Genomic DNA, 24262 nt, shown 5'->3' with positions numbered 1-24262 from the left:
TCTCTGTGGACTGAGCACTTTGATACATTCACAGTATTAATATAGAACCTAGACCTGCTTTATAATCAAAAAAGACATGGAAATCTCACTTTATACCATATGGGACCTTTAAATAAGGAAGATCATTTTGTTAACGTTGTTCTTTTAGTGCTTGTGAATCTTATGTGTCAGAGGCGTCACCCCCCCCCCTCCCAAGAGACAGCACATTGAACACTGTTATAGTCTTGTGACAATTCTGTACTATGGATTTGCCAATCTAACATCTGTTAAGCCTTATCTATTTGAGTATGCTTAATTTTGCCACTTCTCTAGTACAGCTGCATTGAATTACTATGAATTATGGACACAGCCTCTGTTTCGAAGCCTACCGTTTGAATTAGCCTTTGCGATATTTTGGAAATGCCCCAGACAGACAAATGTGATACTACTGGGCTTATGCTTGATTCTGATTTATAAAGATTAGGTGATAAAAAAAAGGCTACGGCTGCACTAATAACCGACGATGCTGTAGCGCCAAGAATCACAGTCCAGAAAACAAAAGAGTTTGAGAGAAAAGTCTGTTGCCCCACCCTCTGGTTGAATGCAAATGCCTTCTGCAAGAGGACACGTGTTTATGTGTTTTAAAAACCTCCATTTTTGATGCTTTGAGCAGCATAAACAAAATTCCATTCACCTCAATGGAAGTGGGGTGGAGGCAGGAGACGTCAAGATGAATGTCTCTGCACATAAAACTAGAACTACATGCAGAGTATGATATCAATTACATGTGAGTAAGGAAATATGTCCTCTTCAGGGACTGTGGGAAACTGACGCCTTAACAAATAATCAATTAAATAAACAGCACAGACACAACTTTGTGGTTTGTTTGCAGCAAAGAAAGGTGTGCAATGCAATGTTAATAAATATCTGCATCTTTTATTAAAGTTTGTATAAAAGCTGTTGTGAAAATTTTACTTAATGTAAAACACATAAACAACGTTTCTTCTGGATATTTGTGTGCCTTTGGGGATTTAACAGTTAGTGCAGGGACTGGAAAGAGCACAAGCCAAAATTTACAGTTCTACATGTGTGCAGAACAAGAGGATTGCTATACTATCCCACCATTAACATAAACAATGTAATGGAGAGGGATACACTTTAATTACTTTTATTTAAGTTAATCTAATTATATACATACATCTGTATCATAATTATTGTTATAGCACCTACGTAAGCTATTTTGTGGTTTAGTTAAAAATCTCTTTTGTCCAGTTTCATCTATGTCTTAAATTAATGTGGACTTTGTGTGGACTGGACCATATGGTACATGCATTCAGCATATGATTAATTACACAGCGGTTTGATTCTAAATTAGGATTTAAATAAATAATCAAAGTAACTTTCAAATGAGTTTAGCAGCTAAATGGTGGGAGCTTTTAGCTGTGGCACGTATGACGTGGTTTACGGTTGTCACCTGCGCTTTGGCAGTGCGTTCTGAAATTGTTTCAGCCAGTGTTCAACACCACAAACGCAGAACTACACGACACAGAATCTCCATTTGTTATTCTGACAAATGACTTTTCCCTTAAGTACCCAACAAGCCAAACTGCCACAGCACTCCCCCCCCCCCCCCCCCCCCCCCAAATCAGGCATATAAATAGCCTCATGATGTGGCCAACAATCCACTGAGGGCAAGAGAAAATGCTGCTCTCCACCTCTGCAGAGCTGGTTGGCATTGTCCAGAGAAATTCCAGCCCAATCAAAATAAACAGCACACTTGCAGAGAGGAAAACCTTAAACAAACATTTGGTTCTCATTTAGACATGGGATCGTATGCAGGGAACTCTGCCCTCAAATTCAGGATCTTGGATCATGTGAGGAAAAAACACACTTGCTTCCAAGATTTGACTTTTTTTTTCACAGGGAAGATTCATGAGTTGTTTGCAGAAAATTAGAGGAAAGGTTGCTCTTGACGCCAGTTCAGCTCTGTGATCTTTGGTAAGATGCCGATGACAAGTGATAAAGATATGCTAATTAGGCAAGAGCAGATTATCCAATGAGTGGGGAAGAACGTGCAGTAAGTCGTCCACAGCGGCTGAAAGAGCAGGCCTGCATAGATGCAGTGGTAGGAGTGAGGGAGACCAAAAACAAAGGCTGCTGTGTCCTCTGGACAAAAATGTGGCGATGCCAAAAACTGCAGAGGCAGCAAATCATTCCACGCTTTATTTCCAACACATTTGTATAGAGTTCTGTGGTTTAAGAATTCATAATATAATCATAAATGATACACATGATAAGCAGGACCAGTGCTTTAACATTAAAATTGGCCCAGTTGGGAATGTGGATCATATCACGTAAACAAATACACGTCTCATGCGCCACTTGAATCCCCCATTGAAGTATTTTTTCAGTCTCATGCACGTGCTGTAATTGGACTGCACCTTAGTTTACACTGTCTAACACAGGAATACAATATATGAATATTATTTGTTTCAGAGGGACTGGATTTACATTTCTCTTGGAGCTGTGGAATAGATTTAGAATCACTGAACCAGCTTAATAAAAGATGCAGAAAGTTTCAGCCACAATGATCAGTTTCCTTTCCCTTGCTGCAAAGTTTTCATTTTTATTTTCATTTTTGGATGTTTGCATTTCCATCTGAACTGAGAGATTATTCTAGGTAAACTTTCTAGTACTTGGATGGAGAAGTAGAACATTTATTTTAATGATTGAAATCCTCGCTAATAGGGAGTTGGGTACGTTGTATGCTCCATCCACATCTCTTTGAATAGTGTTAAATATTCAAACAGAATGCTTTGTCATAATCTTTTTTTAGAGAGAAATATACAGCAGCTGTGTCCAATAGGCAAAGAGCCTAAGGATTACACTTTTGAATGTAAGTACTGGGTTTCAGCTTAGTTGAGCATCTGACTAAATTACTGGCGCCATATTGAGATTTAACTTCTGGGTACAATACGATACAACCACAACCTGAGCTGTCAACGTTGCTAGGTGACAGGAAGTGTGCTTTGTGACACAATGGTAAGGCCGAGTACAGCTGGTGACGCAAAGCGGAAATCCTCTGTATGCCAGAACTTTTCATTTCGGTTCGGCAGTCGCTGGGTACAATGGCTGCGGAGCCCACGTCCTCCAAAGAATGCGGCCCCTGAATTAGGACACAGCTTTTATGTCTATTTGAAGATATTTAAAATGAGGGACTGTTGGAACATTGCAGTTAATCGTGTCACTTTGAGATGGATTAAATAATATCAGAGCAAATTTTGACCAGTTGAACAGGAGTTAAACTTTTTGAAACATTTTAAATACTAGGGAGAGACTTCTGTACCTTGGACAAAAATAAAACTTCATCATCTGCAAAAAAAGAAATATGAGTGAGAAATGAGGAATATATGCTTATTGGTTTAACACTGCCATCACTGCCTTACTGTCTGGACTAGTGGTTCCACTGATAAAATAACAAAGGGGATAGCGGATCTCCCTGACTAAAGGTTCTTTAACTCATATGGACAACATTTATTCTCACTTTTCAGTTTCTGAGAGGAAGAGCAGAGGCAGCTTCCAGAAAGCAGGAAAAGCAGCAGGATGAATTCTGCATGTCTGATTGTGCCACTAATGACGATGATGTGCTTCAAAGGCAGGAAAAGCACATCTTTATCCAGCGTCAGATCTAGCGTCAGCACTACCCAGTGACATCACAATGTTGCTCACAGCAGGTCAATTATCTAGACTGGCTCAGAGAGTGTGATACTAAGCGAGTCCATGCAAAGGTTACACTAAAACAGTTACAACCAAAGGCAACACAATAAACAACGCAGTGTGGAAGTCAAGCGGGTTTAGCCATAAAATCAGCACATGGCTGAGTAGCATGCGAGCTGTGAGAGAGAGCAGGTGAGCACATGGGCCAGCTTTTATTGTGTGGAAAGCCAAGGTGAAGCACATCGACTGACGACCTCCCCATGTCAACCAATTGCCTGCTGAGGTTGCCTAGGACAACCTTCAAGACAGTGTCACAATTCAATATCAACACCTTCCTTCACACTCTTCTTCTAATTCAGTCATTTTTTACACACACACACACACACACACACACACACACACACACACACACACACACACACACACACACACACACACACCATGCATCTCATCCAATAAAACATCATCAGCACCCTGAACCAAAAGTGTTCACACCCTGGGCTGATGTCATTACTCTCCCTTGATTTTCCATAACTAGGTCAGAGTTCTTATTTGACCTAAAATTTGACTTCCACTGATTAAATTCCCAAACTTTTCCTGCTCTCCCAGAATCCCAGAAGAAATTCCATGACCAGCCGCGAAATGTCCCTGAGTGAATGATGGCAGAGACGCATGGCGGAAGGATCTGTAACAGAGGAGCACATCTGGCAGTTCTCGTCTTGTCAGTCCGATGATGACAGCAACATTACCGCGAGGTTCTCCCTGCCAATTCTTACCTGCAGGCCCCTCAGGCCCTGCGCTCCTCTGTACCTGCCCAGTGGCTCTTTAGTTATAGACACTTACGAGTCAGGTGGAGGAGCTCCTTGAGAATACTCGCCGCCACGCTGCCAGAGGCTTGTTCAAATATTTACCCCTGGATAACATTTCCTCTAAGGCCTTAACCTGTGCGCTGCCATTAATGGGTTTGTTTTACTAATTCCTATGACTGTTTGCTTTCGCAGCCACTTAAATGAAGTGCCTCAAAAATGGAGCATGCATTTCCATTTGCCTTATCCTGACAAATTAATTAGTGCGTGAAGTAATGCTGGGAGGAAACACACCCTCAGACACGCGCCAGCCTGAAAAACTGTATTACAGTTCATTAAGGAAAAGCTCTATTACTCATACATCCCTAATGCCTGCAAATAATAACTTTTATGAGTCGGGAGTTAAAATTATGAACAATAATAGTGAAATAATTGGCTTTTTTCCCCCCTTCCTTACATTGAAATAAATAAACAGAGCCTCTTGTTATTAGGCTGTTTGGACAAGCATGATGTTGTAGGAGTTGTCAGAAAACACTAGAACAATTTGTGGCTTGAGATGAACATAAGAAATCTTATTATGACAGGAGGTATGAGAGGTATGAGAAAGAAGGTGAGGGAAAGAGCGAGTCAAAGAGCTGTTTCCCTGGCTCTCCTGATCAACTCATCTTCCTACTTAATGATGCGCAGAAATGCTAATCTGGAGCTTAAAAGGCCTTTAATTTGCTGTCATTTACCAGCGTTAAAATCATCACAAGCTGGATAATCTTAGCCCTCACACATCCTGAGTGTGTTTACACTGCTGAGTTTCATCTGTCCGCAGGGACTTTTGATTTAAAGATTACTCTGGGCTTTGAGATATCAAAGTCAAGAGTCCCTTTTTAACTAATCCACATTTTGCTCCCCGAAGAGGTGGGAGTCGGGCCACTCTCTTGCTTAGCTGAAGGAATATTACTTTCAAACGTGCGCCACAGTATGCTCATGAACCACTTTCTCCAAACTCGGTGTCTGTCCAGCAGGCTGTTTTTTTTTTTTTGCTAGGCACTGAACCATGAAAGCATGCTGACTTTCAGGCTGTCTCAGAATCGACCTGCATCCCACTGCTTACAGGCAGACAGTAGACTCTGTCTGACTCCACACTCCAAAGCCTTATTTACATATAAATACACTGCTCCGAAGAAACCACAGGGTGGACAAAATCAATTAACACTAATTAGTGATGATCATGTGTTCACGGTGGAGTGAAATGAATCCACACAAAGAGGTTTGATTTAGTGGAAGATTCTAGTTTTAGCACAAAAACATCAAAGCCCACACAGAGTACAACCATGTGGCAGACACTGTGGGGTCACAACCAGTCTGCAGAGGTGAAAGATCACTGTGGTAATGTGTGTTTATGAGCCTCTGTGTGTGTGTGTGTGTGTGTGTGTGTGTGTGTGTGTGTGTGTGTGTGTGTGTGTGTGTGTGTGTGTCGCTGTTGGCCACACTCACCTGACTGGAAAATCTTAGTTGTGTCACGAACAGCCGCAGAGACCAATGCAAAGTGTCTGTAGAGTGGGTAGCACAAAACCCTCCGTGCAAACGACACCAGGACCTCCTGCAAGGAGCTGTACGTCTGCAAAAGAGAGAACATGATAGTCAGAAAGTTATAAAGCACAAAACCAGACCATGTTTTTTTGTTTTTTTTTTGTCAAGGAGACAAAGAAATGAAGAGGATCACTTAGACTGTGAAAACTGAAGCCGCTTTCACATATGAACTACGGACAATGCAGGAAGAGTCAGGTTCAGATGCAGCACATAAAGTCTCTGGTTATGTGCTGCATCTGAACCTGACTCTTCCAGCATTGTCCGTGGTTCATTCATGTCAGACGCGTTCTAACCTACTAGAAATGGGTAGACCATGCGGGAGAAATGGCAGCCACTTACTCGCTGTGAGTTCTCCGGACAGTGACCTTCTCTATTCAATTCAGTCTGAAGGGTAAAGTCCCTTTAATGTCTATTTAATGTGTTAACGGTTTGGTTCAACCATATATGTTTCAGCCCAGGAGTTTTCCCTTGCAGTCTGGCTCCCATTGGAGTGCATTGCAGTAGCTGGTGCTCTAATTACTCCTAACAACTCCTCAATTATAGAGCTGGCAAAATAGGGGCTCACAACTCTTAAACACCTCTGCAGCCCTGGCCGGTTAATTGCTGCTTCTCTTTAATCACTGCCTTCACTCTCAGATTTTCTCTGCACTAATGGACACACAGCCCGGAGACAGAAACAGAGATTTTTATCCCTTGTTTCTTCTTTTCTTTGTGGCTTGTTAAGGATGTGTTGCGAGTTTGTGAGTGCGTGTCATTGGGGATCATGCTCTCCCCTGGGCTTGTTTAGTAGGAGTGTAAATAAGGTCTGCTGCTGCAGGGGGGAAACTCACAGTCACACCAGTGCAGTTGACTGAGGACAAGTAAACATACAGCAGATGGAAAGGGGGGTGGGGAAGGGTGGGGGGGGGGGGGAGAATGTTAAGCGATGGCAAGAGATACAGACAGTGAGAGAATAAAAGAGATAGCGTGGAGGGAGAATGGAGTGAGGAAGCGGAGCTGATATCAGCGGTGACACACAGACAGGCAGGCAGTCAAAGACAGAGAGGAATCCATTGTAGAGCAGAAAGTGAAGGATAGGAGAGGAGGAGGAGAAGGGGGAGGCAGGGGGGGGACTGTCAGTTAAGGAACTTCCTAACCTTACGATCACATCTCAACTGTTTGGTAAACATGGCAATTAGGGTTAGAACCTAATTTAGGAAAAAAAGCCATAACAGATGAATAGTTCCTTAATTCCTATCCTTACTTCCTGAAGACAGGAAACATGTATCACACCAGCTTCCTAACTTACCAAAACCTTAAATAAACACTCATTTTAATGTGTCCTAAGTTTAATTTGTCCACCACTTAGCTAACTCATTTAATCCACATGGCTGCTTTTCTACTGATTTACACAACCAACGAAATGTAAACATGCTTAAGAACTTAAGTAACTGAGAGGCTTAAGACAGACCCTAATGATGCGTTGCAGTCTGATGACAAAATACTCGTTAGTAGATAGTGGCCATCTTAGCTCACTCTCTCTCTTTTATCTCCCAAGTCAGCGTTGTTGCAAATTTCCCAAAGAGAACATCTCTGGATTTTTATACAGATGTTACCAAAAGTGTCCATCGTTGTTTTTGTTCCATTTTTTGTACATTTCAATGAGAAATCTAAAACTAGTACCTCAGCCAGATGAGATGAGAAAAGTCAGTTGCTAGGTAACAGACATAAATGTTAGTCCAAATACTTTTGGTTTAAGTATTTAGGATTTCTCAACCTGAGATAAGATAGGATGAAGTAAGATAAAATAGGATTCCTAAACTTAGTTAGGATCGGCTTTTTATTCTCTTCTTGACTTAACTTAAGACAGGAAGTTCCTGTAATATGGCCCCAGATTCCAAAATGTCCAAATCGTCAGAACTGTATGCCTCCGAGCTTATCACTTCCTTTTATCGATGCCGGTATATTTTTTATTTATCATATGTCTGTAAAATAGTCATTTAATAAGGGTGGAAACACCAGCAACATGTCGCAACATCTGCCTACACAACATGGGCTTAAATTCCAGGAACGAACGCTGCGTATCCGACATTCAACGCACCAGTATCACTGCTTCCTAACCGAGCAGTACAAGGCCAAATATCCCATGTTATCATAACATTACATTAGCATCACATAGGCACTAATGTTACTCTGTCTACACAGAAAATTGATCAGGACTGATCAGGAATCACTGAGGCAGAATTGACAATAGCATTGGTATCAATAAAATCTTAGCAGTTCCCATCTCTACTGTCAATAGGAGCTTTCAGCTCTGCTCCCTGACTGTTACCATAGCAGGTGGAGACTGTTCTTTACTGTACTGTTACCATAGCAGGAAAACTATTCCCTCTCTAACTGTGGTCGAGGTCGGAGGAAAGCTACTTCACTGGCTTGTTTGTAATTAGCAATGAAATGAATCTTTGGTGATTTGATCACAAGTGGTGATCATGTGTGCACACCCAACACCTAACGAGGATGCTCTGGGACACGTTCACCACATCTGTAGTGCAGTGTGAACTCTAATGAGTCCCTAACATTAATGAAGGATCACCTATTCAACTGCATCATCTGTCAAGGCAGATGTATGTGTTCATGCACAACTGTTGTCAGTGAAACAACTGGCAACAACAACCACAGACCCCTGAGCACAAAAATATAAATAACAGAAGTAAATAAAGCAGAGGTCTGTATTGAGCACCATGCATGGTCCATAGAAGCAGAAGTGGTGTCGTCTTTATTAACTGTTCACAAGTGTCATTTGAGATTTAAGCTTGATTAATGGTTGTTCGTTAAGGGGGGTCACTGTGTTACTGATCTGAGCCTCCTCAAAAATGTCACTACACTTTGAGGCTGGCTTGGCTACAGTATAGAGTTGCAAAGAGGAAGCAGCTATTTCTGGTGGCCACAGTTGGAGCACTTCTACAGCTCGGACAGGCCGAACACTCTCACGGTTAAGGTACAAACGTGTACATTTTGAGGTAGATAATAACTACAAAGTTGAAATAATTAAATCCTGTATTCCTATGTTAAGTAACACTGAGGATATCCTCGTTTGAGAACATCAAAAACTGAAATATGAATACAGAGTGAGGGAAACACTTATGGAACCAACAACTCTATACCACAAGAACTGTGATTGGCTGCTTATGTTTTCTCCTACAAGTCTCTGATGCCGTTAGACATTGTGAAAGTAACATTGAAGAATCTGAAGAAGGATTCAGTCGTCTGTTCCGATTCAGTGCCACACATCGAGCAAAGACATCCCTTCTAGAAACCTTCTGCTCACCTCAACTGTTGCTCTGTATCACACTGAATGAATGAAGTAATCATGGCAATTACAAAGGGGGTAGCCTTTTAGTCAGCAATGAGACGAGGTGAAATGTTATACGAATATGTGTCAGTCATTGCAGGGATACCAGAACATGGCCCGATCATGTACAGTTCATCCATCTAGTATTGAGGTTGGGATATCAATCTGCAAAATCATTGATTGATCAAAATCTACGATGCAGGTAGGTACGGTGGGCCTTGTGTTAGCCCCTTGCATCAAGCATAAACCTGGCTTTACACAAGATGCATTCTGATGACAGCCACGTACTACAATTTATAGATCTACAAGTACTGTGGATATATCTGGATACAAGATACAACTCTGACAAGGGTCTTTGTCAGCTTTATCTGCCCTAGTGTGGTGATAAGGGGCTTCCCCTTCCCAAGGAAATGCCCACATTACTTGAAAGGCATCGATTTCATCAATACTAATACTTATAGAGTGGAGAAATTTGAAAAAAAAAAAAAAAAAAACACCTGCAAAAGTTCTATATCACAGAAACGCTAAGAACCCCTGTGATCAATGATTTTGTGCATCAATGCCATTGATGCAATGACATTGTTCTCACGGTACAAGGCCCCGTTCCAAGAAACGACTTTACTGAGTAATCTGGAAAACTTTGCTGAGTAAAAGACAAAATCTGGAACAAGAGCTGATGTAAAAAGACCTGTTCCAAGTGAGGTTTTACTCAGCAAGGTTGTCCAGATTACTCAGTAAAGATTACTCTTCTTCTTGGAACAGACCACTTCATGATCATGATTGACGATCATGATTGATCTGTATTTATGTCTGTGAAGATTCTGAATGATCCCGGTCACGTTTATCCAACAAGAGTGGAATCAAGGGCAACTGGACCTGGTTTTAGATACCTGAAGACGTTTCACCCCTCATCCAAGTTTTACCTTAGAAGCTTGAAGAAGCCTGGAGAAGCCTCCTGGATGAGAGGTGAACTGAAGGCTGCAGAATAAAATTGTGATCTTATCAGTTTGATAAACAGATCAACAGCGGTTAACAGATGAAACCACAGTTTCATACTTGTGCAGCATTCTTACAAGTCAAATAACGTAACACCGAGAACAACTGAATTGTGTTTTGTTTAGAAAAATTAAAATAAGTGTGTGTGTGTGTGGGGGGGGGGGGGGCATACCACGAAGCGTACCCTTTGCTGCATGCCACCCCCCCTCTCCCTCCCCGACTTTCCTGTCTCTCTCACTGCAACTGTTGAATTAAAGGCAAAAATGCCCCAAAAAATGATAAAAAAAAGAAAAAGAATAATAACTGATAATAGAGAGCAGAAAGCAACAGAACAAAGGTGTAATGAGCAGAGGCCAAGCACAGTAACTGTGATTTGTCTGTCAAAGTGGTGTATTCTTTAAAGCACTTGCCCTAGATGCAGCCACCATCAGCCCAGAGAACAGACTTTTTTTAAATTATTTTCTCTCTACTGTGGACAGGGGCTAAGATAGTTAGACATCATTGTGGCACTCCTATTTCTAATTTCATTCACACACACGCTCAAGCGGTTGACTAGTGGCAGTATGTGAGCAGACAGGCCACACACACCGCCTATCACTTACTCTTTAAAACTGGGAACACCTGTTACCGCTATTGTATGCGTTCTGTGCCAAGTCCAACAATTGACAGCTTCCTGTAGTTCACATTACAGGCTCGTGTTAGTGCCATGGACAGAGCCTGGTTCCTCAACTGTTCATTTCAGAGCAAGTATCAATGATGGAGTCTGCAATGCGCCTTCAAACATTCATGCAACTTTCAAAGTACTTACACAGAGTGAAGCCATCTAATCACTTTACAACACATCCAAGCTATAATACATCGATTTTTTTTTTTCTGGCCGATGCTCGTTAACCGACCATTAATCGTTAACCGACAAGATTAAAATGTACTATTTAGAATGGAATACCAATGCAACATTTTATTTTATTTTTGTCCCATAAGAAGGGGCTTATTTTTACACGTGCAGAAGCGGCATAATAGCCTTTATCTCCCGTGTCGGAAAATATTTTACAACTTACAATAAATAGCAAATAATAACCAGACTTTCTAATGTATAAAGAGTTTAACTAAACAAAAACACACATTGAATCCTCCAGTGCAGAAAGCAATGTAAGGAAAACCTCCTCCTCTTCCGCTCTCGGCTAATTAATGATCAGCCAACAGGTGAACGAGACGTAAACTTGCAGTCGCATTTTTCAGACCTCAAAATAAAATAAACAGGTCAGGTCTAGCTCAGTCCTCAGCATTGTGGACAGCTTGTCCACTGGTTTTTGTTCAGAAATAGCAACATGTCGACAGGCTGTGGGGTTAATCTGGTGCGCAGTCTGTTAACTGTGAGACCTGCGGCGGAGAATACCCGCTCACATGTTACCCATGTCCCAGGAATGCAGAGATAGCGCCTCGCTAGAGTGGCCAGCCTCAGGAAGCGCATGTGATTAGCTTGCCACCAGTCAAGAGGATTAGTATCCAATGAGGGAAGGGTTGTCTCTCATATATGTATACTTTTTAAATTGTTTAACCGACAGTATTAAATCGGTCATAATTCTTATTGTCGATTAACGGTTAAACGGCTAATTATTAACATCCCTACATCACATAATACATTCCTACCAGCCTGTGTTCAGTGGCTGCTGCTGAGCCACAAGGACAAAAGAGGAGACGAACTACTGTGTTTTGTTAAGATATTCTGTGCCACGTTCACACTCTCTGTGTTTGAAAGGTTCACAGTTCAATGCACTCACAAATTGTTTACAAAGTTTGCCTCAAAGAAAACTGTAGAAAATAATGACAAAGAAAGGGAGATAATATATTGTCCTTTGTTTTGTAGTTATAGAAAAAGGAAAACTTACACTTGCCCACACAAACCTAAAAGTCAAGGTGTCTGAAGAAAAGTCTGAAGGAGTCAAAACTCCAGCAACACAACAATATAAACTATACAACAAGTCTGCTGGAGTTCTGACGCCTTCAGAATTACAATCTCCAAAAGTCTTAGGGCTGGTGCTAAAAAGGACAGATTTCAATTGCCAATATTCAGCTGTGGTCACAGTGGAGATGAGTGTAAGACACATACAGTACAGATGCAGTGTGTTTGCCATTCAGCCATGAACTGTCTCTATATTTGTCTCCCTTCCAGACAAATAAGCATTATAACTTGTCCATTTGCTGGCTAGTTGAAACGAGGGATGGGAATGAATGAAACTTGGTCCTTTTTTCTATTTCAGAAGATGATGTGTTGCACTCTGCTGAAATTTGAATTGACCAGAGGGGATAAAATGAGCAAAGCAAATATTAAGCATGTTTGATAAGGATACTCCAGGTGCAGTTATATACTCAGGAATAGCAGAGCACCAAACTTTTCACAGCAGGGTGGTGAGAGGACCTGCCAACACATGTTCTAAATTCACATCTGTAACTTGATGGAAACCAGTCCCATCTGTTAATGAGCACCTGTCCTTTGTTTGCCACAGACAGTTTAAAGGCAGGAGTGCTGAGGGCTGCTATGCACTAGCATTATAAAACCAGAGGCAACATTTAGAAGAGGCATGACTGCAGGATGAATGTTAAGATGGGAGACTGGGTAAACAGAAGCACTATGGGGGATGTTTACTAAAGATACTAGATGTTCCAAATGAGTTTGTCCTTATTTTTACTAAAGACCGCAACAAGGTTTAGCACCTGTAAATTAACAAAAGCAGCACTGCTGAAAATACAGCGTTTGGTCTCATGTAATATGTCCTTCCAAAATATGGCAGAGGGGAATGGAAATTTATACAAACACCCTCAGGACCTGATTTATCACTGCAGACTGACCAGTGGTGGCTGATGAAAAAACACTTCAGAGAAAAGCAGGTTTAAAATCTGCAGCGGTGTTTTAGTGGACACTCACTGAGGGAGTGAGAGTTATGTGTGGAGAGACAGTGAGAGAGACAAAGTGAGCAAGAAACCAAATTGAAAGATGCTTTTTAAAGTAACTTCACCAGAGCTCTGCTCAGCACCACAACACAAGACAAAAGAGCAGCAATGAAACAACTGTTTGTTTTTTTACAACTTTACTTTTCCATTTTCTGCAGCTGCCTCCTGCTTATTTTTCCTAACTTTAAATGGCTCACAGCAGCTCCAGTAACTAAGTAGGTTGTTATTCTTTTTTTAAGTTTTTTTTTTTTGTAGAGCTGACAACATCAGGCTTTTTAATATTTTCTTACACAGTCTTTTTCTTGTGGGGTGAATACACACACGCCGTTCTAGAAGTGTCTTGTTTTAAACAAATTTAAGGTTGGTTTAAAAGAAGAAAAAAGTTCAGTGGCAGAAAACACTTTCTATTACTTTCCAGACAAGTCTCAAAACAGCACATCATCAGATCTAATTTACACAATTCAGATGAACTGCAGATGGGTTTGTTTACATCTGTAATCTTAGTAAATACTCTGCTAAATTGAAAAAATTCAGCGACACTACATTTTATGCCCTTGATGCCGATTTGCAACAGGCTTAGTAAAAATCCTCCCATGTGTCATGAATTAAGGCAAAGAAATGGGGAGTCTAATGACATCTATCCAGGAACTGCAGATGAGAATGGGCCAGGCACATTTACAGTAAAGTTTGATCATGTGCTTTGTTCCTATTTAATAAACGATATGATTATGTGAGAGTAAATCATTCACTGCTGCACACCTTGTTTCCTTGTGCATCAACTAACTCACCTCCAGCCAGCAGAGAGTCCCGCTGAGTTTCCTGATTGTCCACGGTGACTCCACCTGCAGGGAGGGAGGAAACCGCTCATCACCACAGCAACAACAGTCTGGACATAGAAGAAGAACATGCAGCACAACCAATTTTGCTTGGACAAAAGCATGGCGAGCAGCTGCTCAGATTTCTGATCCCGATATGAAACAAGTGTTAAATAAAGTGGTCAACTTGCTCTGGAAATCAAAATGCTCACATTAGATTGATTTTTTTGGCTTTAATTCAACATCCTGTTGTATCCAATATCTCTAGTATTTGATTCCCACATCCTACGAGGCGTCTTTAACAATGAATCAGCCTCGCTCACCTTGCCTCTCTGCAGCTACCTCAGAGGACTGACACAAAGAGGCCTGGACTGAGCTCTCGGATCTGCCGGTAATCTCTTAAGGCTCTGAATGAAATGGAAGGGGGTCTAAAGGATTTGAGGATCGAGGGCTTTGTCATCCAAGTCTAAGTGCTGCTGAGAAGGAGTTGCCCCATCACACATACACACACTCACTCACTTACATTGTGCTCTCCCTCCGTCGAGCGCATTTCGTAGGAATAAGCCAGCAGGACGTCCACGAGGCTGAGCCACGCATGGTGACGGGACGTCTTGTCCAGCAGGTAGGAGCGGTTGGTGAACTTTCTCAGCTGCTCCTTCTCGTCGTTGGTGAACGACACAGCTGCACGAGAGCGAGGATTTTACAGTTAGACGTGTCATTTCAAGTCACCGCAAGTCTGTGGTGTATTTTTGAAAAGGACTGAGACACAGACGTGAAAAAGGAACCAACAGTGGGTGTGAGAAGCAGTGGTGGTGGTTAGGTGGTTGCTTACACTCCTTTTTACACGTACACTTCTGAGGGAGCGTATGACTCTACAAACTCTCTGCACCACCAGACCACTGTCATTTGAACACGCTTTTCAGCCGCAAGGTACAAACACAAATAAATGATTTTCCCACTAAAATCATACTGAAACCATCATGTGTCAAGATAATAGGTACAACGTCTCATTATAACACTGATGGGATAAAAGCGGCTTAATAAAGTGGGTTTAGTATTTTAAGTCTTTAAGATTACGTCCACACTAAGCTGTCTGAATCTGAAAATGCATAATTTTCTCTCTCTGTGTTGTTGTCTCTTAGTTGGACAGAGAAAACAGAGATTTTTAAAGTGCGATTAAATGCTGAAGATTGAGATCCTGGTATTTCCCGCACATTCTAGCCAAAATTTGCTCCTGTTCCCTGGGAAAAGTACATACAGGAGGCTGGGATTTCAAGCATGTGTGTGCTTGTGTTTCTGGGTGCGTCTGTGTGTTTGTGTACTAAAGGCTATCATGCATAATGAAATTAGGATGCCAAAGACTTTTTCAGGACGATCCGTATATCAATATCTGGGAATCAGCCAATCACCCTAGAAGGATAAGCGGTATGGATAATAGTGCAGAGCGGTGTTCAGTGAGTGGACATCAAGCACAGGTGGCAGCCTTAACATTACGACTAGACCCAGAGGAACTATTCTCCTCCTCCTTAAAACGGCAGAATCGACGCACTGACACAGCAGCTGCATGAAACGAAGTTTCCACTGCCTCACAACACAGCGTCAGGTCAGCAGTAAGACAGTCATACACATTCCTATTGGAGATGCACTCAATGCAATTTTCTTTCTAAGAACTATAATTGACATCTACACAAACGTTTGGTAACTTTTCTTCAACTGTGTGTTGATAATGAAGCACTGACTATAACCTGTTAAATAACTAGGTGAAGGGCTCTCTCTTTCTCTCTCCCTCTCTATCGCTCTGAATGAGGGTAACCAAAAGTCACGTGATTGTTTTCTGCTTACAACTCTTCACTTTTCGGACCGCTCATTATCAATGGATGATTATCATTATTATTGTAGGCCATTATTCAAGGCACAGCAGCGACGCTGGGAGTGTGGACACATGCCTGCGAGTCGCAGCACAGCAGAGGTTCAGTGAGGCAGCCGTCATGCACAGGTGAGCTCAGCGGTGTGGCACTATTTTTAGCTGCTTCGCCTTTGCTAGCTTCTTGAAATTGGACATGTTCAGTGAGGTGATGCTGTTTTAAGTGTCTGATTACGTTCGTTGTTCAAAATGTTTTTTGCGGTTGTTCTTCCACAGTTCCACTTGACCTGACAGGTATTTACAAATTATGAGCTTCAACGTGACGACATGTTGTGTGCGTCCGTGATGCTGTGTGCATGACATGAAACGTCATGCGGTGCATGAGTGTAAATGTGACTGACACAGAATCTGATATATCTGAGACTGATCGGCCGATCGAGCTGAAAACCGGCCGATTCCAATCGCCAGCTGATCGACTGGTGCATCTCTAATTCCTATAACCACTTTTGTCTTTTCAAACTGGCAATTTCAGGAGTATGAGTAGTAGAAGTACTTGAGTATTCGACTCAAATATAGTGTATTTTTAAGAGGAACTGTTCCTCTACTACCACATAATCTAATGAATATGAGAGAATAACATCAGAATAAGTATTAGTGTTAAAGTACTGACTGATTTTATGATTAATTACACATAGCCTTGTTTTTAAAATCCTGGAAAATAAGGGATATTTCCAGAGAAGCAATCATTTTAAAATCACAGGGAATCTGTGGACCCTAGTGTAGGGATATATATCTCACCAGATGTTCCCTCTGATGTACGGTTGTGTGTGCGTGTGTGTGTGTGTGTGTGTGTGTGTGTGTGTGTGTGTGTGTGGTTGTGGACCAAAAGGAAAAAGAAGAAGAGACTTGGCCATTTTCCTGTTGTTCAGGTGTTTTCCACTCTTGGCCAATGAGCTGTTATTCTAGAGCAGTTGGGGGCAAAGTGCCTTGTCACAGGGCACCTGACTGAGGTTGATAAGCAGCAGAAGCAAAACAGGCCAAACACTCCTACATTAAACCAGCAGAAATCAGTAAATCTGATCCCATTCGTATGCGTTTGACAGCTGAACAGCTCTGCATTGAGAAAATACCGAGCTCTATCACATGAAAATATCTCAAAACCTCTGCTTCCCTGCTCTTTGCAAATTCACTAACTCCAGCCTTTTGAAAGAGACATCTGCTTAATGAGGATCTGTGGCAGGCCTAATGGGGCAACACAAACAGACTTCAATCCCATTTAAGCTATCTGCATCGTTCAGTATTGAAAGGCGCGCTGAATGTCTGCAGGAACACGCTGTAACTCAACTGTTTTTTTCTTTCTCCCAGCAGCTTATAAAACAGCTGAAAGCAATTCCTCTCTCTGCATGAGGAGCGGAGAGTCCCTGCACTGAGCCCCTGATGAGCGAGACGCACTGGTGTGTACTGGCTGGAGAGAGTACACAAATACACAAACTCACACACAGGCACACTTGATATATACATACATTATATATATATACACACACACACACTCACACACGCACACACACAGCGTTTCAGAATGATCTCTCTGGCTGCAGTGGGAACTTGGCTCTGCTGGGAGGGAGATTCCCGCTGCATTACGTCAGTTTTTTTGCTCCCTGCAGATGCTACCTGAGTCCCGTGTCGGTGCAGCTGCAGCGGGAGAGCACGGCTGAGCAGAACACACACAGACAGATGCACACGCACACAAACCCGCGTGCCCACATCTGTCTGCACACACTCTTCTTCAAAAAACACACACACGGAGGGAAGGGATGAAAGTGTCATTTAAAAAAAGCACAGATGTAACGCACAAACTTGCAGAGTCACAAGCAACACACACACACACACAAGCGCACGCACATACACACACACACAGCACACGAATGCATGGACGCACAGGCATTTGAAGAATAAAATTATAAGGGGAAGAATGTAGAATACAAATGTTGAACTGAAGCAAACGTATTCATAGCTCATCATTCACACAGAAACGATCCAGTAGATGTCAGTTCTTCTGCTCTGAAGAGAAATGCTGCACAACTCAATTAAAAACGAAATAACTAAATGCAAATTGTAAACAGAGAGCTCTCACTCACCCTCTTCCAAGGTATACACGGCGGCCTAATGATGCTGATATATTTTCTATTAACTCTGCAGCCAAAGTGGTGAAGTGAGGTGAGCAGACCTGATAGATTTACCCAGCGCAGCGTTCATTCATCTCCACTATGGAGCCAATCAATTCTGGCCAGCATTAGCACGCAGTGTATGAGGGCTTCTCCTGATTGCAAATTAATTTCCGACCTAATTCCACCAGTTGGAAAGGCAGCCTGGCTCGTCGCTGCTCTCTACAGGTCCAGATGGCCTGATGGCATGGAGTAAATATGCTTCGTAAAAATACTGCTGAGGGTTGGAAAACGCTCCCAGAAATTCACCAATGCAAGGGGTCAACATGTGACCTTGGCATGGCAGATATGGTTAATTTTGTGTGTGGACATGCTGTGATCGTGTCAAGTAGAAATCAGAGGGATATTTAATGATACAGTCTGCTCAAAGTGTAAACTTTGGGTGGTGTATCAGGAGCCTGAAACAACAACAGAAGACGATCTTGGTCAAAAGGTCAGATTTCTAAACTCGGCCGTAACAAAGTGCAGCAGGTAAAGAGGCCGAGCTGTCAGGAGCATTTAGCCTGAGCCGGTGTGCGAATTCAGGCCTCCAGTGGGCAGCTGTGGCCTGTCAGCGTGCTGGCCCTGACACTGGGGAGCACAAAGGGGGCCAGTTTCTACTTCATTAGCACTTGTGACCACATCCATCTGCCACTTGACATATATATCAGACTTAGCAGAAGTGAAGGAGGAAGGGATGGTGGGGGGATGGGGGGTCTAGAAACCCACATGGAAGAGTTGTAGTTCTCCATTTGAAATATATTACAGTTAAAATCACAAGCATGCTTTCAAAGATTTGATGGCAAGCTGCTTAAATCTCCTGACCGACGCCATTCTTCACACTCAGCTGAGGCTAATGCTATTCCACCTGTCAATCAAGCCATTAAGTTTAATTTGGCCCATTTATCTACGCCTGGGCTCCTGACTGCGGCATTCTGTGTTAGAATGCAGAATGAGGCGAGGGAGCCGGCGGGGCTACAGGGAACCATAATGTTCTTGGTAGGCTAACCTCAGACTGCGGCTAATGGCCTCTGCATTGCTGACTGATGGCTGCTCGTCAGCGATCGGGCCCTTGCGTTGGTCGGAAACGCGGCCGGCAACGCTCCCCTCCTGTGATAATGCTATCTGTTTAATCTAAATCCTCCCTCAAGCGTACAGCACCCATGTACTACACATATGGCTGTGAGCCCCGCGCCTGCTTAAACAGTGGAAGTGCTGGAATTAGCAGGTTGTTAGAGGTGCTGGGGTGGCACAATTAAATAGTCTCTCGCAGTGCTGAGGCTTCACGAGCTACCGCGCCTGTACAAGGGGCTGAACTGAACATGAAGCTGCGAGGCTCCAGCCAACAAGCAGCACGTCTGATTCTAAGTGAACGAGTCGCTGATTTGAAACAGATTTGCAAAAAGAAAACCTACATTTTTGTAAAAAATTATTGTAAATGCAAGAGGGTAGAAATCCTGCTCCCCCCCCTTGTTTGAGTTGTAACATTCCAGCTCAGCCGTTGTGGTTGTTTAAATTGGTCAACAGGCACCACAGAGATGTAGTGATTAGGGCAGGTCTAAGTTCAATCTCTCATAATGGCAAGTGTCTTTCCTGTTGAGGAGCCCTGAGGCTGTTTGGCAGGGAGTGCAGCTCAGGCCGACTGGCTGAGCTCTGACCTTCCTCTGGAGCGGGGCAGCAGAAAGACTCATGTGTCCTTTGGGGATTAATATACTGTCAGAGAACAATGTCTGTGCCTGGCAGACACGCAGCCCGGCCAACACATTCCTGTTTGGATCTCTGCATATACAGTTGATCTATTCATTATTCTATTAGTGGAAGTTTTGGAATGGTGTACTGGGAATAATAAAATAGTCGTCAAGAGTGTTTTAATCTGGTCAAATCAAACACAATGCACGATTGCACTCTCAATTTTTGCAACTTCATGCCACCTTCTGGTAGCGATCAGTCACTACTTTGTTTGTTACTTTTAATTTGCTTGAAAACATCATGTGATATGTGATAAGATACATGGAAGATTTCTTTTAATCATTGAGCACAAAAGGTGCAAAGTGAGTTTGACAAACCACACACTTCAAATGTAACAACTCCCACACACTCTACCAATGTTTACTGTGCAAACACACACTACTCCATACACCCTACAGCTCAGGGCTTCTCCATCAGTGCTGGACTTCAGTATAGTTTTGAGGTATTTGTTCTAAACTGGGGTAGAGTATTTCTATTTAATGCTACTTTATAATTCTACTCCTCTACATCTCAGAGGGAAATATTATATTTTAACTCCATTCCATTCACAGCTTCAGGTAATACTGACTTTCCACATTAAGATTTTATATTAAAGAGGTATATGAGACGCTCATAAGATATAAAGATTTAATCAGCAGTTTCCAACCTTTTTGACTTGTGACATTATAACAGTGACCAGTTGAGGCCCTTGTCACAGATGTCTATGACTTATTAGCAGGTCCATTAAAGATTGATTGTCCCTCTAAACCCCCCCAAAAAATCAAATGATCCAATATTTCACAAAAAAGTCTAGGATTAGAGAAAAGTCGAAACACTGAGCATGGATCTGTGCTGCAAAACACTGTGCTCTTTTTTCTACTTTTCTATTAAATCAATTATCTCATGAGCGCTCAGGTTTAACTTCTGACTCTTTGGAGCGCCCTGACCCCTGGGTTGGGGCCAATAGACTAATCTATCAAGTGTCATATAAAGTAGTAAAAGCTAGCTCTAGCTGTGCTAGCTACAACAGTACAATGCAGCTTATAACTGGATGCATCAGTAATAACACTCTAATAATTTTATGCATTACTTTTTTAAGGCGCCAAACCTGAGACCGATTCCAGAAACACAAGTCAGGTGAAACAGTCTACAGATCACAGATTATGACAGGAAAACGTGAACTCACCAGCTTCTCCCTCCTGCTCTGTGGAAGGACTCAGCTTTGTCCACCACGGTCTGAACTTCAACAGTCCCTTTACTTCATCATCCTCAAACAAATCAGCCCTGCAATGTGACATGGATGTTAGCTGACAAAAACAGCCCAGAAAAAAAAAAAAAAAAGCTAGATTCAACAGTGTTAGAGGTTTTTTCTTTGATAAACTCACAGGTAGTGATCAGGTGAAAAGGAAGCTGCCTCTGCTTCCAGCCTCGCCTGTCTCCTCTCTGCTGCTGTTGTTCCTTCTGGGTTCATGATATCGATCACATCACTGAGTTCCTCCTGTCAGGACAGCATTGTGGTGTCATATAAACTTTATTTGTTCTTTGTCTAATCAAATTCTTAAAGGAAGTGAGTATTTCAGAGATAAGGGAAGAATCTTAATCCATGGCTCTTACCTGTAATCGGGCAAACACTCCAGACCTCTGATTGCCGAAGCCGTATTTCTGCAGAGCTCTCAGCTCCTCCTCAGAGCTCTCCATGTACATCTCCTGCTCAACCTGCCAGTCAAATTCTTCCTCATCGTCCTCCTCGTCATCTCCTGCACTTTCACTGCATCCTTATGAAATGTTAAGAAGTTATGGTTGGTTCTAGATTAACACTGCGCCCTCCCATGTTAATTTGCCTTTATCCATATACTCCAAATGATTGACTTTCAGTTAAACCCATGTATAGAATTGACGTACCTGTGCTTAAATCCTCTACCAGTGGTTTTGCTGAACGGGAGCCTTTTGGAGCGAGGAGACTTGTCAGCATCTGGAGTCCTTCAAAGTGCTCCCCAGCTGTCTCCTTAGGGACCCGAAGAGTGAAAAGACCTACAGCAATAATAATAATAATAATAATAATAATAACTTGGATTTTTATAGCGCCTTTCAAGGTAACCAAGGTTGCTTTACAGGGAAAGAAACACAAAATAAATTTAAAAAAACAAATAAATGAAAACAAGACGAGACAACAAGGTAGGACATGAAGGGCTGGTTTTTAACCAGCACAGATCTTCTGTTAATTCAGGTACCTGTTATTTATCACATATGCGGTTTCTGCATTGTTCATCAAGTTCAACTTTGACATCTCTTTATCACACAGAATTTAATTTAACGCTAATTTCTTGATCATATCAGGCAAAAATATGCAGGTATGGAAAACCAGTAGGGACAATCTTGCCATGAATTATTAATCACATTTTTCAGTACTTCCCGGCAGAATATAACAATAACTCCTCATAATTAATTAAATTAATGTGACCTGGACATAGATAAGCGGATGTATTAACCAATTAAAAATGATTAATGACAATTTTGCTTAAATCAACACTTCCCATTATGAGACGATGAACTTCGCAGCTACTGTGTCTGGTAGTAGCGACAGTGTTTGCTGCAGGTCTGATGTTGCCGAGTGAAACTCCACAGAAAAGGACTGAACAGCCTCCTGCAGCACAATCCACTGTCACAATCCCATTTTCAGTATAAAGGAGTGTGACATCTCCCTACAGCCCACAATTACATACAAAAACATGTGATAACTAACATGACTGCCAACTGCTTTAGACTTTAGGAAATTTAAGATTTTTTTTTTTTTATACCTTTAAACAGAGGTGTGAGTAAGTCACACATGTGCAAGTCACAAGCAAGTCTCAAGTCTTAACCTTCAAGTCTCAAGCAAGTCCTAAGGAGGTCACAAGTCAAGTTATATGAAATTCTGATGATCAATCCCAGTTTCCACATTTAAATTGGCTAAATACAGAGGTCAGGAAAAAAATTACTCAACTGATTTGCACCAAACATGTTGGAGGGAGTCAGGGAAGAACCCATTAAATCTTGGTGCAGATCTGGTTAAAGGCACGGATCCAGGAATTTTTCACTTGCTTTAACGTGTAGGATTGTTTGGCCTTGGCGGAGGTATGTGCTCTACTGAATGCCAATGTAGTTATTGCTATTACAAAACATCTCAATGTGGAACCTGCATGGTGCTCTGCTCTCTTTCCTCTTGCAATCCAAATGTTGGTATTTTTGGATCAGGCCCATAGCTGCCTTTGGCGTTGGCATCACTCAATCATGTTTCAAAAAGAATATGTAACTTATCAATATCTTGGAAAATGCAAATATTTAATTAAAAAAAACCTGTATCAAGTCTAAGTCATGAATACCAAGTGAAAGTCAAGTCTTTTATCAGTGTTGGTCAAGCATGTCACCTCTGGCTTTTAAGGTCTTCTTTTGAGGAAACTGAACCCAGTGCTTTTTAAAACTTTGACCTTAGATCTGCAGATATGATGTTCTTGTCTCAAAACTATTAAATGACAGTCATTGTTTTTTGAATCCTGATAAATGATTAATAATCTATTACTTACAAAAAAAGGTGATTTACAGTTTCTCAAATGAGGGTATTACACTGTAAACTGAGTAAAACTAATTTGTGTGTCTAGTGATGAGAAAACAAGCCATTTTTAAACATTACATTCGGCTCTGGTAAATGGAGATCAGATTTTATTTAATTTATTATTGATCATTTATACTAGAAAATTAATTATATTTATAATACAAACATAAATGGGATACATAAAAGGAACTAGTTTCAACTCACAATATATTTCTGATTTTTGTTTTCATAAAAAATATTAATAACGTTCTCTTGAAAAAATTGTTTAAATCAAAGAAATGAATAAATCCTCGCTTTAAAATGAAATGTGACGTGATGAAGTCAAATATCTCATCCGCAGGTTTCACAACATGTGAGGGAGGAGAGGATGAGAAATACATAACAGACTATGAAGCCCCCTGACTGATCACAGACTTTACTTACCTACTCATTTAAATCCTAGAGAAAAAAAGACAGTGTTGATTGATCAGTCACAAATTTGAATTTGAAAGTGAGTATCTCTTTATAACAAGCAGCAGCAGATAAATCAGGCCACCTGCACATGCAATACTTCAAAATGAAGTAGTTGCTTTACAAACTGCTATTAAGACTGAACAGATGAATAAGAATGATTTGCCTTCACCACATAGATAATATGATGGTCGCCTAAAGACCTCATAAAATTTCAATGCACCCAAGTGTTAAAGCTTACAAG

At 41.6% G+C, this 24262-nt stretch overlaps 1 protein-coding gene across 4 annotated transcripts in view; it reads right to left on the bottom strand.

Moving 5' to 3' along the window:
- shq1 (SHQ1, H/ACA ribonucleoprotein assembly factor) overlaps nt 1–24262 on the bottom strand; it is a 38848-nt gene that overhangs the window by 11345 nt on the left and 3241 nt on the right. For all 4 annotated transcript variants that reach the window (XM_022745257.1, XM_022745258.1, XM_022745259.1 and 1 more), the window contains 7 exons: nt 21879–22007; nt 21591–21751; nt 21362–21474; nt 21163–21260; nt 14704–14861; nt 14154–14207; nt 5991–6114 (listed from right to left, as the gene is read on the bottom strand). In XM_022745257.1, the coding sequence (XP_022600978.1) occupies nt 5991–6114; nt 14154–14207; nt 14704–14861; nt 21163–21260; nt 21362–21474; nt 21591–21751; nt 21879–22007 (837 nt within the window). The remainder of the gene's footprint in view (nt 1–5990; nt 6115–14153; nt 14208–14703; nt 14862–21162; nt 21261–21361; nt 21475–21590; nt 21752–21878; nt 22008–24262) is intronic.

The sequence above is a fragment of the Seriola dumerili genome, unplaced genomic scaffold (genome assembly GCF_002260705.1).
Source record: "Seriola dumerili isolate Sdu_G_001 unplaced genomic scaffold, Sdu_1.0 BDQW01000088.1, whole genome shotgun sequence".
Lineage (NCBI taxonomy): Eukaryota > Metazoa > Chordata > Actinopteri > Carangiformes > Carangidae > Seriola > Seriola dumerili.
This window is presented reverse-complemented; position numbering and strand designations above follow the sequence as displayed.